The sequence below is a fragment of the Triticum urartu genome, chromosome 6, assembly GCF_003073215.2.
Source record: "Triticum urartu cultivar G1812 chromosome 6, Tu2.1, whole genome shotgun sequence".
In the NCBI taxonomy this organism is placed as follows: Eukaryota; Viridiplantae; Streptophyta; class Magnoliopsida; order Poales; family Poaceae; genus Triticum; species Triticum urartu.
Genome location: NC_053027.1, coordinates 463,026,454 through 463,040,176, shown reverse-complemented (window position 1 = coordinate 463,040,176; position 13,723 = coordinate 463,026,454). Strand labels below are relative to the sequence as shown.

Genomic DNA, 13,723 nt, shown 5'->3' with positions numbered 1-13,723 from the left:
CTATCTCTGGCTAGTGCTTTATCCTGGCTCGGCCTCGGGGCGGAGCTTTCCTCCTTTTCTTCTCCCAAATAATTAACTTACACCAATTATCATTTTTTTCAAAACAAAGGCATAAGTTTTGCCTCATCTATTAATTAAGAGCAAAATAGAGTTTGTGTTATAGGCGACCAGCCTTAGAAGATAAAATGATTACTCTCCAGGCATTATTGACCCTAATTTTTTGGCAGACGGTGATGACTATTTTTTTCGGGTAAACAAAACTTGTACTCAATTACCAGGTCCTTACAATCCTCCAGGACAATCTTCACAATATCCTCAGGTCCTGACCCAACCGAGGTCATGGTCCGACCTTCTAATCTAGCAAAGCTGGCATGCCTATCACTCGCTTTATTCTGACAGCGAGGGACATAAGTAATACAAGAATGCCTAAGGTTTAACAGAAATTTAATTTCACCAACTAAAGAAGCATAAACTGAACGATCCACTACACCACTGGATAGCATCTCCACCGCCACCCTCGAATCCATCTCGATTTCAATGAGAAGATCAGATCGTTGAATTGCCAAAGACACCCCTTCCATGCAATAGTGGCATCAACATTCGGCAATATCATCCCAGCTCCCGCACCACCTTCCGATGAGTAAGAACCATCCATACTAAGCTTGACCCAACCTTGTTGAGGCAATTTCCATGAAGTTTCAGTAACGGGGGCTTGCACTTGTGGTATGGCTCTTTGTTCAAAATTAATGTTGTGCTTTCCCTTTGCCAGGTCCATATGGGGGTTTATTTTGATGCAGAACAAAATATTCATATGTTCCTGTAAGAACCGCATCGAGACAACCATAGGTGGGGCAGGTTTGAAGTGAATAATTTCGTTCCGGACATACCAGCTTCTCCAAAAGATTAGCATCACCATACTTCTCTGAGTATCAGTTAGAGGAGCTAGGACCTGCAGTAGCCATTCCTTCCCAATGGGTTTCAACGATTCAAGTGGTAGTACAGACCACAATTCAGCCATGGCCAAGTACAAATCTCGCCCAAACTGGCACCTCACAAATCTACAGACGGTGATGACTCAAAGCTTGGCCTCATTCTTTATCATGTTGAGCAAAATAGACGGAGGGGCACTCTTGTGATGGAAGACACGGGAATTCCTTTCGTTTCAAATTGTCCAATACACAAGCATTGTAAGAGATGCCATGGGTGTCAACCCGGAGAGGTTGATCCACCAATTCATAAGAAGGTATCAAAAGTCCCAAGATGAAGCCAGACAAAGACAAGGCTTCAAAATCAAAGCATGATGCCTCCCTTCCGCAAAGCAGACAAGGGCCGCAATTTGGCCATCCACGCTTGGCCAAGCGGTCGGCCGTCCAAACCCTTAATTGAATAGGCCACATGAAAAACTTGACCTTGGGAGGGCCAAGCTTCCAAACCGTGTGCTCCATAGAGGATAAGATGATCACCAAGAATTGCACTTTATTTGCAGAGGTCGTCATGTAATGATCATCATTTGTATGCTTCCCAACAATGCCATCCTCAGTGAGGTCATCAAGGTGGAAATATGGATAAGCATCCAAAGGTCAATGAACTCAACGATATGAACCCAGGAGAAATCATAGGAGAGCTTAATTTTATAAATCCAAGCATTTTCGCATTTTCCTTGAGCGCCTCGCTCACCTTCCAATTTTTCATGAATGAGGGGTGCAATATCCTTCAGCTTGCACCAATTATCCATTTGATAGTGGAACCCCGATCCATTTTTTCGGATCGAATGGACTAAAAGTTGGCTTACAGCCTTTCAATTTTCAGGCAAACTCACCAATAGCAAATGCAAATGCAAAACAAAACAAAAAACTTCAAACCAAAGAGACCCTAAAAGCTTTGAAAATGTAAGGGAGATATATTGTCACGGCGCAACAAAAAATATGAATGGACTTCCCAACAAATTTAAAATTTGACCAGGCAGGATACACTAACGTGTTCTATTAAATCTCGCAAACTGTACAAGCGAAGCCAAATTATCCTCTTCATTGGAGGGTTTGTCGACTGTTAGATTGCACATGAACAGGACAACGGTCTGCGATATGAACGATTGAGAAAACTAGTTCACAAACCAAACCAAGACCACACATGTTTTGTTCATACACGGGACAAACTCGGGGCATGGGCAAATCCACACCCCAGTACAGGGAAAGGTCAGCAGGCTCGAGCACATTCACAACACATTCTCTACCGTGGCACCTGAACCAAGCAAGCAGGGGGAGGAAACTACCGCAAGGACCATGAACAGGCAAAACACACGGTTGGCGCCGAGGCGAACCTGGTTTTCGCTCTGTAGCCTACATGCCTCGCTGCTGCAGCTGATCGGTTCTTCACTCTATACTCCTTTAGCTCACCAACTTTCTTGTCAATCTCTTTGCCGGAGGGATTTCGTCGGATTTCCCGAGGAAGTCTGACTTGAGATGCCCAGCCTTCAACAGCGGGACAGGGGGCTTCACGGCCGTGCGTGTTCGAGAGGTCACAGACATATGAGCAAGCTTTTCGGTGATAGTCGAAACCTTCTGAACCGTTGCCCGGCCAGTTTCAGGTAAACTGCGTGAATGCCTTAATATCGGGTTCGCGTTCCCTGTGGTTCCAGTGAAAGAAAGAAAAAAGATCTTCATGATCAGACCACAAGCTTTGGGATGGAAATTTCGCAAAGCAGCTTTATATAGGAAACTTGCCTGGGCTATTCCTTGCCGGTACTCGACTAGTAGTTTGTTTGGTGTTACTCTCAGTGGGCCGTGCACTCTTCTGTGGTGCCTGGCGATCCAATTGAAGTTTTCTTTGCACACCTGGAAGATGGATAAACAGATTTACAATTTAGACGGCAATGCTAGTTAATTATGAGTACTTCAAGAAAAGAGATAATATATATTACCGATCTTAGATAAGCTGCTCGGTTTTATAGATATGTTGGCAGCAGGTTTGCTTGTGGAGAGAGCTCCAGTGGAGTATCTCCGAGCAATGTGTCCTGAAAGTCCTCTTGCTCCAACTGAAACAAATGGACCAATCATAGTAAAACAAGGGCTTTAGGAACGAACAGGCTATGGGGCAAAAGTGTGTATACTAACCACCCGGAGGAGTTTTAGGAGGGCCTGCAGCTTTTGGCCGGACAGAAGCTGGAACATATGTACAATCCTAATGGTTGGATGACAAGAAGAAAACCGATTAGTCTCCAGAGCAAAGAAAAAGCAACAAAACAATCGGAAAAATAGTTTTACCTTAAAGAAGGCATGTTGGAGAACTTCCGCAGCTTTTGGTCTCTTGCAAGGATCCCATGAGCACAGAGACTACAAGATGTAGAAGGAAAAGGAAAATTAGGAAACCCAATGAGTTCGGGAATGTCATCTAGGACAAAAAATTTGAAGGACTTACGGATATAAGGTCAACTGCCTCACTACTGGCTGATTTCATTACCTCCGACAGTTGACTGCCTCTGATCTGCATATACAAAGAACCACTGAGCAAGTATTCATGTGCATTCATAGTGCATGAGATCACACATAATCTAGGTTAAAGTCATGAATCAAGTTAGAACAAGATGTTGACTCGTGTCTTGTTTCAAACCTAACATGGAGTTGCACTCCATAAACCATGCATAACATTTAAAAAGGTGTGAAGGCTACACAATATGCAAAGTGAAGCAGCCCTGATATTCTCAAGAAAACAGGACCCATAAGATTAACATGAGGGCATAAAATGCATGACGACGAAGGAAATAACACAGCTCACAGATGCTAGTAACTTACAGATAACGCAAATAACAGGTATTAATTCTACTGCTTACACAAGAATTGCTGACCTGGAGAATCACAGCAATAGTACTATAGACAAGGAAACATGAATATTGACCTGTGGGAACTGATACTTCATCGCCTCTGCAAGAGACAATCCCTGGGGCCATGTTTGCTCATCTGGGCAACCAATAACGTTGCAAATCTTGAGAATCTCATCTGCTTCACTATACAGTGAAATAAGAAACAAGTGATCAAAGACGGTAACTACGAGGGGAAAAGAACAGACACAATCATACGAAGTATGCAGAGAGTGCCAGTCACAATAGCAGAAGATATGGTAAACCATATTACCTTGTGCCAGGGAAAAGAGGATGGAGTGTCAACAGCTCGGCCATTATGGCACCCATTGCCCACATATCTACCAAGTTATGAAGAAGGTCCATTTATTAGTTGCTAGCATGTGTAGGCAAGCACAAAGTAGACAGTAGTAGGTTCTTACCAACTGCAGAATCATAAGCAGATGACTGGAGCAATACTTCAGGTGCTCGGTACCTAAGACATTGAAACACATGGGGTTCAAGAAAAAGTATATCATTGTTGTTCTCTGTGTGGTGGGGCCATGGGAGCGGCACTAACCAGCGTGTTGACACATATTCTGTGTATGGTGGTGCAGATGAAATTTCTCTTGCTAGACCAAAGTCTGCTAGCTTTAGGACATCTTTGCTAACCAGCAGATTCTCTGGAATGGTATAGCAATATAGTTAATAAAACAATAAAATATGAATGAATGAAAAAAATGCATCAGTTGATCTGCAAAATTGGAACACCTATAGCTGCTAGAAGGCTTTAACAACAACTCACAATACACTAATGTCAGACTTCCATTTAATTTGGCTGGTAGAAAAATACAGGGCAGGGGGTAGATGAGTACATAAGAAATCCTACCTGGTTTGAGGTCACGATGAAAGTATCCCCTCTGGTGCATATAGGCAAGAGCCTGGAAAATCTGAAAGCACCAATTACGGACATCTGACTCCGCGAAAGGCTTTACTCTGTCTTTCATAAGTTGGTAGAGATTGCACTCCTAAATGAAACAATGGACAATATTCAACAAAAGCATGATATGGGGTAGTTATAAACTTTGTTATCAATCACGTGCTTAAGTACCATGTATTCCATTATGAAGTATAATATATCATTTTCCCTTATGACCTCCTTGAGCTTCACTATGTTAGGGTGATTCATGCGCCGCAAAGACTTCAATAAAGAAGACATGTTATTTGAAGGTAAGTAATATGCTAGAGAACATCAGAGAGACGAGTACATGACTGGCTAAAGTACCTTTACTTCACGTAAACTCATACATTCCTCGAAAGAATAATATTTTCTTTTCATTTTCTTAACGGCCACCTACATTGGATTAATATGAAACATTGACGTCAACTTCATTGTTTCACAGTTCAGGTAAAGATAGCAAGAGTGATATATCATAGGATACGTACAACTTCACCATTTTGTTTATTTATAGCGCGCCATACGCTCCCGAATGTCCCATCACCAACTTCCTTAATCAACTTGAATCTGCAAAGATAAGGCGCTCTAAGAAAAATGCAAACCCGAAACAGGAATTCAATACAACAGTTATCCAGAGGAGAGAAAAAATACAAAAAGGGTTACCTATCCATTTTTCCGGTAATTTTGTTGCCTGATAGAAGCTTTTTCCTTTGGACAACCAGGTATCAAGAAGCCTTTTCCTTTGGGACAACCAGGTATCAAGAAGCCTTTTTCCTTTGGGACAACCAGGTATCAAGAAAAATCAACAACAAGCACAGAGAAGTGTTTCAAAGTCTAAGCGACCAATATCTTGTCTATCAGTTCGCACAAACAGATGTATGATCCGTCAATTGAACAGTGGGCCTCCACTGGTTTGTGCTGTCTTGGATTTGGTCCCCTCACGAAGATCCCACAGCAACCATAGTAGAGTCCCAGAATATAGCAAGGATGAGCCTTGACCTCAGATGATATACAGCAAGCAAATGGCAACTAACTAGGGAGTGACAGATGGAGACTGAATGCAGTAAAGATGGTTGACCCTGCATATATTAAGAGAAAAGAAATTCAGAATGTTTCAAGAGATATGGTTGATTTAGTTTTCACATGCTAATACATGCAGGAAAGAACAGTTTGAACTCCCAATAGTAGAATTTAATTATTCTACGAGCACATCATTGGCCAGTTTACATGATCAGCATCTACTACTGGATTTGACTACAATAAGAAGTTACTCTGGAGATGATGCGCTGATAAACAGAGAATAAACAAAATGAGATGATAAAAACTTAGCCAATAGAACAAAAGAAAGGAAAAACAAAGCAGGTATTTTACATGTAGATGTGGAGCATAGACTGGAGTATCGCTTCAGGATCGCCTCAGCCTGCTGTCGTTGAGCATAGAACCACTATGTGCAGTTCACCAGAGAGAAGAGTTGGGTGTTCCCACGAGCTAAAACACGCCAATCAAAAGTTTCTTCTGAAACAAATAGCTTGCATTGAAGGTGATATGCCCCGAAGACCACTTTTCCCATGTCTTTGATGAACACTTTAAGCTCCCAAGATCACTGCTGGTGCAATCTGACACAATTTATTTGAATCAGAATGATGTGGTCGATTATAAAACTTTTTGCGCTCGATGACATGGTATAGTGTATGCCAAAGGAACAAGAATCATTTCCATGAAGCATGAACATTGATGCGACGTAGAACCATTTGGATTATATATAACGCAGTCAACTGACGATCTCTATCAGAAACCAACACAAATTTAGCAACATTTCCGAATCTAGTTTAAAGAATCCATTTTAATATCCCTTTTAATATACTAAGATACATGGAGGTCTGTACACAGCAAAATTTTGAATTGAATCATTTTAAGTGGATAATAATTTGCGGCTCACGTGTTGCTAGAACCAACATTAATGCACAAAACGAAACATAGTTCCCAGGGAAATATCAGAATCAGGTATAGCACTCGTTTACCTAAATCACATAATACTAGGCATACATTAATACCAGGGTAGAAGTGTATAACATTGGTGGAGCTGGACATTGCAAACAGTATCGGTACTATCAATGATGCTATTCATCAATCGCAATAACGACCCGGCATCTCAATTGGCGTGGTGATCGAGCTATACCGTTGCTTGAAACATCAAAATTCGAAAATAATGTTGCTATCCCATTACTGGCTGAAACGGATTTATCGTAGCAAAATCCATACATATAGAAACATCTCCGAACTCAAAATATCGCCTCAGGTTGGAATTAGTGGGAAAACGCCTGCATTGCTACCTCGTTTTTCTGAGCTTCTCTCTCAAACTTCTGCATTGCCACCTCAATCACAATTTACATTGCAAGCACAGAAAACATAGATTTTTCTCATCTATAGGAAGAAAAAAGGCGCCTTTTAACGGGAGAAAAGGAACCTTTCCGCGCAAAAATCTAAATCAGCCAACCAAAGGAAGATGAAAAATCCAAACAGAAAAGCATCCCGGCATAATCCTGAAAATAAGCTATCGCGGCACGGCCAGGCACAAACCTATACATGGATTCGCATTGGAGCGAATGCCCGGTGGGCGCTCAGATCCGGCGGCTGGGACACAGATCCGGGGCAAATCGCCTGGAGCAAGCAAAGCGAGGAGGGAGAGAGAGGGAAGGAGCGCGACGCGAGAAAGGCGGGGGCAATGGAGCGGAATCGATGCCATACCTTACCTTAGCAGGCGGGCAAAGGAGCATAGGGGTGGTGGTGGTGGTGGTGGTGGTGGCTCCCCACGTGCCGCGTGTCGGCGCGGCCCACCTCAGCCCAGCCCCGCGCGGCGCGGCGCAAAGGAGGAGGCCGGTGGGGCGCGGCGCCGGTGATTGTGTCCCCGTGGCGGCGGCGGGCGGCGGCGGCGTGGAACGGCGCGGGCGGGCGGGGGGAAGAAAGAAGGGGGGGAAATGAGCCGCGGCCTGCCTCCCACCGCACCCTCCCCTGGCTTTCTACCCGCGACGCGCCCCGTTACTTTTTATAACCGTGGCCAGCAGCGCCCGTCCCCGGCACCGCACCGCGTCGCCTCGCCCCTCGCGCTCCGCCGGCCTCCCCTCCCCTAACCTTTTTTTAACCTCTCTGCGCCCGGCTGACGAAGCCCTTTTCGTTCGGGCTTGCGTTTGCCCCAGCGGAGGGGAAGCAAAAGTATTTCCTGCCTTTTCACCCGCCCGCTACCAGCCCATCTTTCCCCGTCCTCGGATTGATTGCCATTGACGCTTTGGGGTGAGGTGAGGTGGGGTGGGGTGAAATGATGGGGAGATCGTAACCGTGTGGACTTCCCTCGCCACGGCCCGCCCGACGTTGATCGGCGGTGGTTACCGGATGCAGCGGGACGGCGACGGACGGGCGCGATGCTCCTCCACATGTCAGTCAGTGCCAGCTTGGCACATTCAGCATCCCAAGTTTTTTTTTTTTTGAGAAACTTCAGCATTCGTTCCAAGGAACAGTTCTTCACCTGGACGATTTCTTATCCCCGCTGTAAATGGTCCCGATCTGCCCACCACCACCATCACCTGCGAGGCACCACCAAAGCCAAAAAGGCTACTAGCAAAGGCGGTCCGGCCATTCGGGTAATCACGGGCAACAGCGCACGGCGTTCGGCCATCGGCCACCAGCGCTGTCTCTACATTCCGTGCCACTGACAGCATCATGGGGGGGTGGTCTGGTCCCCGGCCCCTCCCTCGCTCGCTCGCTCTACCCACCACGGCGCCGAGTGGTGCGAGTGTTTATGGCGTTTGGATTGGACCCGACGCAAGCTAGCGGCCGCTCTCCACTCCATTCTCTTCTCTCCGGTTGTTGGCCGGTCACATGGACGTGATGCTGATCGGCGTGGTGTGACCCTAATCTGTTTTATTCCGGAGGGCATGCTTATGGGATTCCGGACGCATGCATGGTCCGTTTCAAGTGGTGTTTTATCATTGGGTTTGGTTCCCGGCGTTTTTGTGTTTTGTTCTTTTATGTGGAGCTGGTGGTACAATGATTAATTTCTTCGATTATTTGAGCACCGGAAGCGGTGAAATGACAAAAATGTTTGTTCAAAGACTGTAGTCAGGCATCCACAGCCTCTTTTTATTTTTGAGAAACCACTGCCTCTTCTCCTATGAGTGGAGATATTTTTGGCCCACATTTCGTTGGAGCGGACCTAGATCATCTGGCTGTCGACTAGAGCGGATTTATTAAAAAATGCGTAACTCATTTTCCGAAACTTAGTGAGTATAGCATTTTTTTTTAAGTTTTGTAGAACTCACAGATAAAAATTGATGTGCTTATTAAGTGGGTGTAAACTCGTGTCTGTCAATTTTTGGCATATAAAATAAAATAGGTGGTCTGTGTTACAAGCAAAAATCATAAAGTGGATTTCTTTTGAAAAATATACATAACTTGTATTGCAGAAATTCACTCAAATCAAAATTTTGATTTAATGCAGATCGCACGTGAACATATTTTATTGCAAATACGGGGACATAATGAGAGAGATTTGAATTGTCGCCAATGTGGTAAGGGAGAATGAGAGAGAGATCTGAAGAAGGATGGAGACCGCGAAAGAGATTGGCAACCTCATTTCTTCCATTTTTGTGTTGGTAGGCAAAGTGTGTTTTTTAGGCTATTTTCTATAGGAGATCACTCACACATTAGGTGTAATAACTTGTAATGGTTCCCCAATGGCAATCTTCTAGACACGGTGTTTTTGGGTAACTCATCGGCAATATGAAAAGGTATTGAGTACATACTTGAACTTGTTAAGAAAGGTATAATTTGAAGAGTGGGGGATGGCTCTTCCACTCGAACATGGAGAGATCCCTGGATCCCTAGGGGAGCGTCTTTCAGGCCAGTGACACCTAAACAGAACTGCGGCTTTGATTGGGTCTCGGATTTTGATGCTTGGGATGTTCATCTCGTCTTCAGGACCACTTCTAGCCCATGGATGTGCGTGAAATTGTAAAAATCCACACTTCACCCAAACAGCATGAGGGTTTTTTTCTATGGTTCCCAAAGAAGTGTGGGCACTTTTCTATCAGGAGTGCATATCAACTCACGACAGGTCCTAATGATGATTTATTCGCGGCGGGCCTTGAGCTCGAGCCCAGAAGGGGATCGGATCATTTGGAACTTAACCTGGCGATCAAAGGTTCCCCAAAAGAGGAAGATCATGCTTTGGAGCGCAATGTCGGGTGCTCTTGCTATCACGACCTACAAGGCTTCTCGGTACTTGTCCACACGTTCGACCTACACCTTGTGTGGTGTAGAGGACAAGGGAATCTGCCATGCATTGATTTCTTGTGACCACGCCAAGTGTATTTGGGTAAGGATGAAGACTAGACGGCAACTACCTGCCGATGACCAACTAGTTGAGACAGGACTGGCTACTTAACGTTTTGTGTGGTTGTTCAGAGGATGTTCGCGACCGCGTTATTATCTAATATGACGAATTTGGCAGCTGCACAATGACCTAGTTCATGGCAAGGAGGCACCCTCATTGATATTATGGTGGAGTTCCTTGATAGCTACATAAATCCATCGTTCATGCTGGGAGGTACACAATTGAGGAGATAGTTAAAGGAAAGATGCCAGTTGTGGAAGACGGGGTACAGCCAAAGGTGAGGATTCCAACCCCTGCACATCGCCGGCCGCCACCTCCGGTCGATCAAGTCACGTTATCTGTTGATGGTTCATTGTCTTTGGACGACGGTAAGGCGGTTGTAGGCATGATTCTTCACTATCATGACGGTTCGGTGATCTTTGCGACATACTGGTTCATGTTCAATTGTAATGAAGCTTTCGAGGCGGAGATACATGCACTGATGCAAGGGATGGCTCTTGCCATTCAACATAGTAATCTCCTAGTCATTGTTCAATCAGATTCCATAGAGGCTCTTTCTATCCCGTCGGGTAGTGGTTTTGTCTGCTTGGCCTATGGACACCTAGCTACCAAGATCAAAGCATTGATGGACGATGGGGAGTTTATTCCACGGAAGCTCGGTAGAGATCAAAATAGAGTGGCCGATTGGTTGGCGAATTATAGTTGTAGTGAGTGCACCACTGTTGTGAGGTTGTACCAAGGGGTCCCCTGTATCGAGGTACTTCTGCATCTCGACTGTAACTCTATAATTATGGAATAAAACTCCTTTTCACCCCCAAAATAAACTTATATTATGGAACAGGGGGTAGCAAAATAAATAAATAATCTTTTATAAGGGCATCTCAAAGTGGACCCTCAAACGCCCGCATCCGCCTAGACCCCACGGTCCGGACATGTTTTACCATCCAACGCGGGCCAGTGTTGGTCTGTCGACCGGTCCGGACGCACTTTTTCCCGCAAAGTGGAAGCAAACTGGGGGGCTTTGCGGGAGTCCGAACAATAGCCATGTAGGACTCTGACGCCCCCAGACCACTCAAATCCCCCTATTAGTGCCAGTCTCTTCCACTTCGCCCCTACTCCCCCTTAATTTGCATCCGCGCCCTCCTCCTCCAACGCCACATCTGTACCTCTTTGGGTGCCACCCAGACATTGTTGGATGTCCGCAACCACCACCCACGGGCCAGCTTAACTTGTAGTACGGCGCCGCCCACCCAGGATGCATTCGCAGCCAGGTACCCTACGCCCCCTTGTCGGCGATGTCCATGGCTGACACCATGCCCGACAGGTGTTTGGTCACATGTCATTGAGCAATTTTTGAACTTGATGTCATTTTTTAGAGTACGAAGGATGGCGGGGTGCTCGAGTATGGAGGATGATTGTTGTGTAATGTGTGGTTGGTCATATCCGCGAATTTTGTAGGCAAGAGCAGAAAGGGGCTCTTCTGGCAGTGGGTGCAAGTTCGTTTCACGCTCAATAAGCACCATGCACATCATCCATGAATGCAATGTGAAGTCAAGTTTGTAAAGTGGTTGATCGGCTAGAGGCAATGTGGCCATTGCGCGCGATAGTCGTTGAGATCTTAAGTTTTGCTTCTTCTTGCCCAACTTGTTGATTGATTCATTTATTCACTCAATGTTGCTCTATATATCGTGTAGCCTATACACGCTGTCGTGATTGTTGAAATATATTGCCCACCTCCCTCCATCAGTTCGGACTTTTGTATGAGTTGGCTGGAGCATGAATTCAATATGGTATCCGAGCCAAGAGGTCTTGAGTTCAAGACCCTGCCAACGCAGTATTAAATAAAACGATTCTGCGGCCTACATCGATCCCACGTGTAAGGACTAAAATAGCCTAGACGTGAGGGGGAGTGTTGAAATATATTGCTCACCTCCCTCCATCTGTTCGGACTTTTGGATGAGTTGGCTGGAGCATAAATTCAATAGTGATGTATCACGGGAAAGAGGACAGGTCATTCATGGACATACATTGTTGGATGAAACTCAAAGGGCATTATGTGTGGGATGACATGATCCATTGATGAAAAATTTGTTGAACATTCGGTTAATCTAGTTGAATTTGAACTATTTTGTGTTGAACTTAAACTACCGTTGTACTAGACTAGTTTGCATTCTATGTATGGATGATTTGTGATATTTTCTATCTAAACTTTGATGAACTCCGTCGTATTTGATGAATTTTGTCCAGTTAGTTAAAATGCAATTTGAAATATGTGTGGATAGCATTGGATGGCCGGCTCCCGCAGCTACTTCTGTGGACTGATCCCCTGCCCGAGGACGGATGCGGTGCCTAAGGGCATCTCCAAGGCAACCCGCAAATTTCCTCCCGCATCCGTCCGCAGATACGGAGGAACCAGTCTGCGGACACGGATGTGGGAGGCCGACATCCAACGCTAGCCGCATACATCCGACCAACAATTCAAACCAACCTCACGAAATTCGATCATACCGGACGGATTTCATTCAAGTTCGGACATAATTTACATAAAAAGATCAATATTTCGACCGTTCAACTAAAAGAATAGAAAAAAACCTAAACCTATACCGGACAACCACCTCGTATGTGTGGCCGCCCTGCCCTTTCATCGGTGCCATCGTCGCCGTCCCTCCAGTTGCGGTACGACGCCGAAGGGCTGCGACAGCCTTGTCTGGCGGATGCCTGCCGCTCGCGGAGGAGCCGCTCCGCCTCCCACTACGCCGTGCGGACTGCCGTTGTGGCCACTGCCGACGTGGCCTTCGGAGCCTTGGTGGCGACCTTGCCACTAAGCGGCCACTCCTCGCCGATCTTCGCGAGTTCGCTGTCAAGGCAGCGGCGACGCCTGGCAACCGTCTCTGTGGTGGTCACAGAGAGGTCAAGCGCCCACGTGGCAGTGAGGTCGGGGTCGTTTCGAACTCATTCTAGCGTCACGTCGCTCTTGGTGAATGCGGAGCAACGATTGGCATTGCGTCGTCGTACCGCTCCTGCTGCCGAGTCGTGCGCTCCGCCTCAAACACGACGACCCCCCGGGCCCGAGGGGTCGCTGAGGTAGTGAGGAGGCGGCCCAGCGCCTTCTTGATCGCGGGCGACAACTCCTCCTTGACGGCGAGGCAGTGGCGGCGCGGCGGCGACAACGACGCGTCGATGCGGCCATACTAGTTGCGTGGCGGAGATGCAGGCTCCTTCTTTACGCAGAGTCTGATCTAGACGCCGTGGTGGTGCGGGGGTGAGGCTGGCTCCTCCTTCACACGATGTCTGATCTGGACGTTGCGGTTGTGCCGACTCGGTCTTGTCGCGGTGGCGGGCAGGGAGGCCGGCTCCTCCTTCACACGGGCGGCGACAACCCCATGTTGCGGAGTGACCACTCCTTGATTATCTCGATCTGACGGAAGAAATATTCGTCCGTTAGAGCGGCCTCCTTGAGGAGTCCACGCAGCTGCTACGGTGGCTCATGCGTCTGCCGCGGCGGCGCCTGGTCCTCCTCGTCCCCGGTGGAGATGATGAT

At 46.4% G+C, this 13,723-nt stretch overlaps 1 protein-coding gene across 1 annotated transcript; it reads right to left on the bottom strand.

The window, feature by feature from the left end:
* Window positions 1-1,968: 1,968 nt before the first annotated feature.
* On the bottom strand, window positions 1,969-8,015 carry LOC125514218 (cyclin-dependent kinase F-4). The gene is made up of 17 exons (XM_048679507.1): window positions 7,542-8,015; window positions 6,165-6,409; window positions 5,457-5,872; window positions 5,282-5,360; window positions 5,121-5,189; window positions 4,947-5,036; window positions 4,725-4,863; window positions 4,416-4,518; window positions 4,279-4,331; window positions 4,131-4,197; window positions 3,895-4,003; window positions 3,418-3,483; window positions 3,264-3,332; window positions 3,114-3,180; window positions 2,921-3,034; window positions 2,724-2,834; window positions 1,969-2,626 (listed from the first exon to the last, which is right to left on the bottom strand). The coding sequence occupies exons 3-17, from the start codon at window positions 5,462-5,464 to the stop codon at window positions 2,388-2,390; spliced, it is 1,383 nt and encodes a 460-aa protein (XP_048535464.1). The 5' UTR covers window positions 5,465-5,872; window positions 6,165-6,409; window positions 7,542-8,015; the 3' UTR covers window positions 1,969-2,387.
* Between the last annotated feature and the right edge of the window lie 5,708 nt (window positions 8,016-13,723).

Excerpts from the sequence above, each read along its gene's own strand:
- LOC125514218 (XM_048679507.1), bottom strand. Across the intron at positions 4,864-4,946 it reads ACTTCATAATGGAATACATG|GAGTGCAATCTCTACCAACT; the intron begins GTACTTAAGCAC and ends TGTTTCATTTAG. Across the intron at positions 4,198-4,278 it reads TGCTTATGATTCTGCAGTTG|ATATGTGGGCAATGGGTGCC; the intron begins GTAAGAACCTAC and ends ATAACTTGGTAG.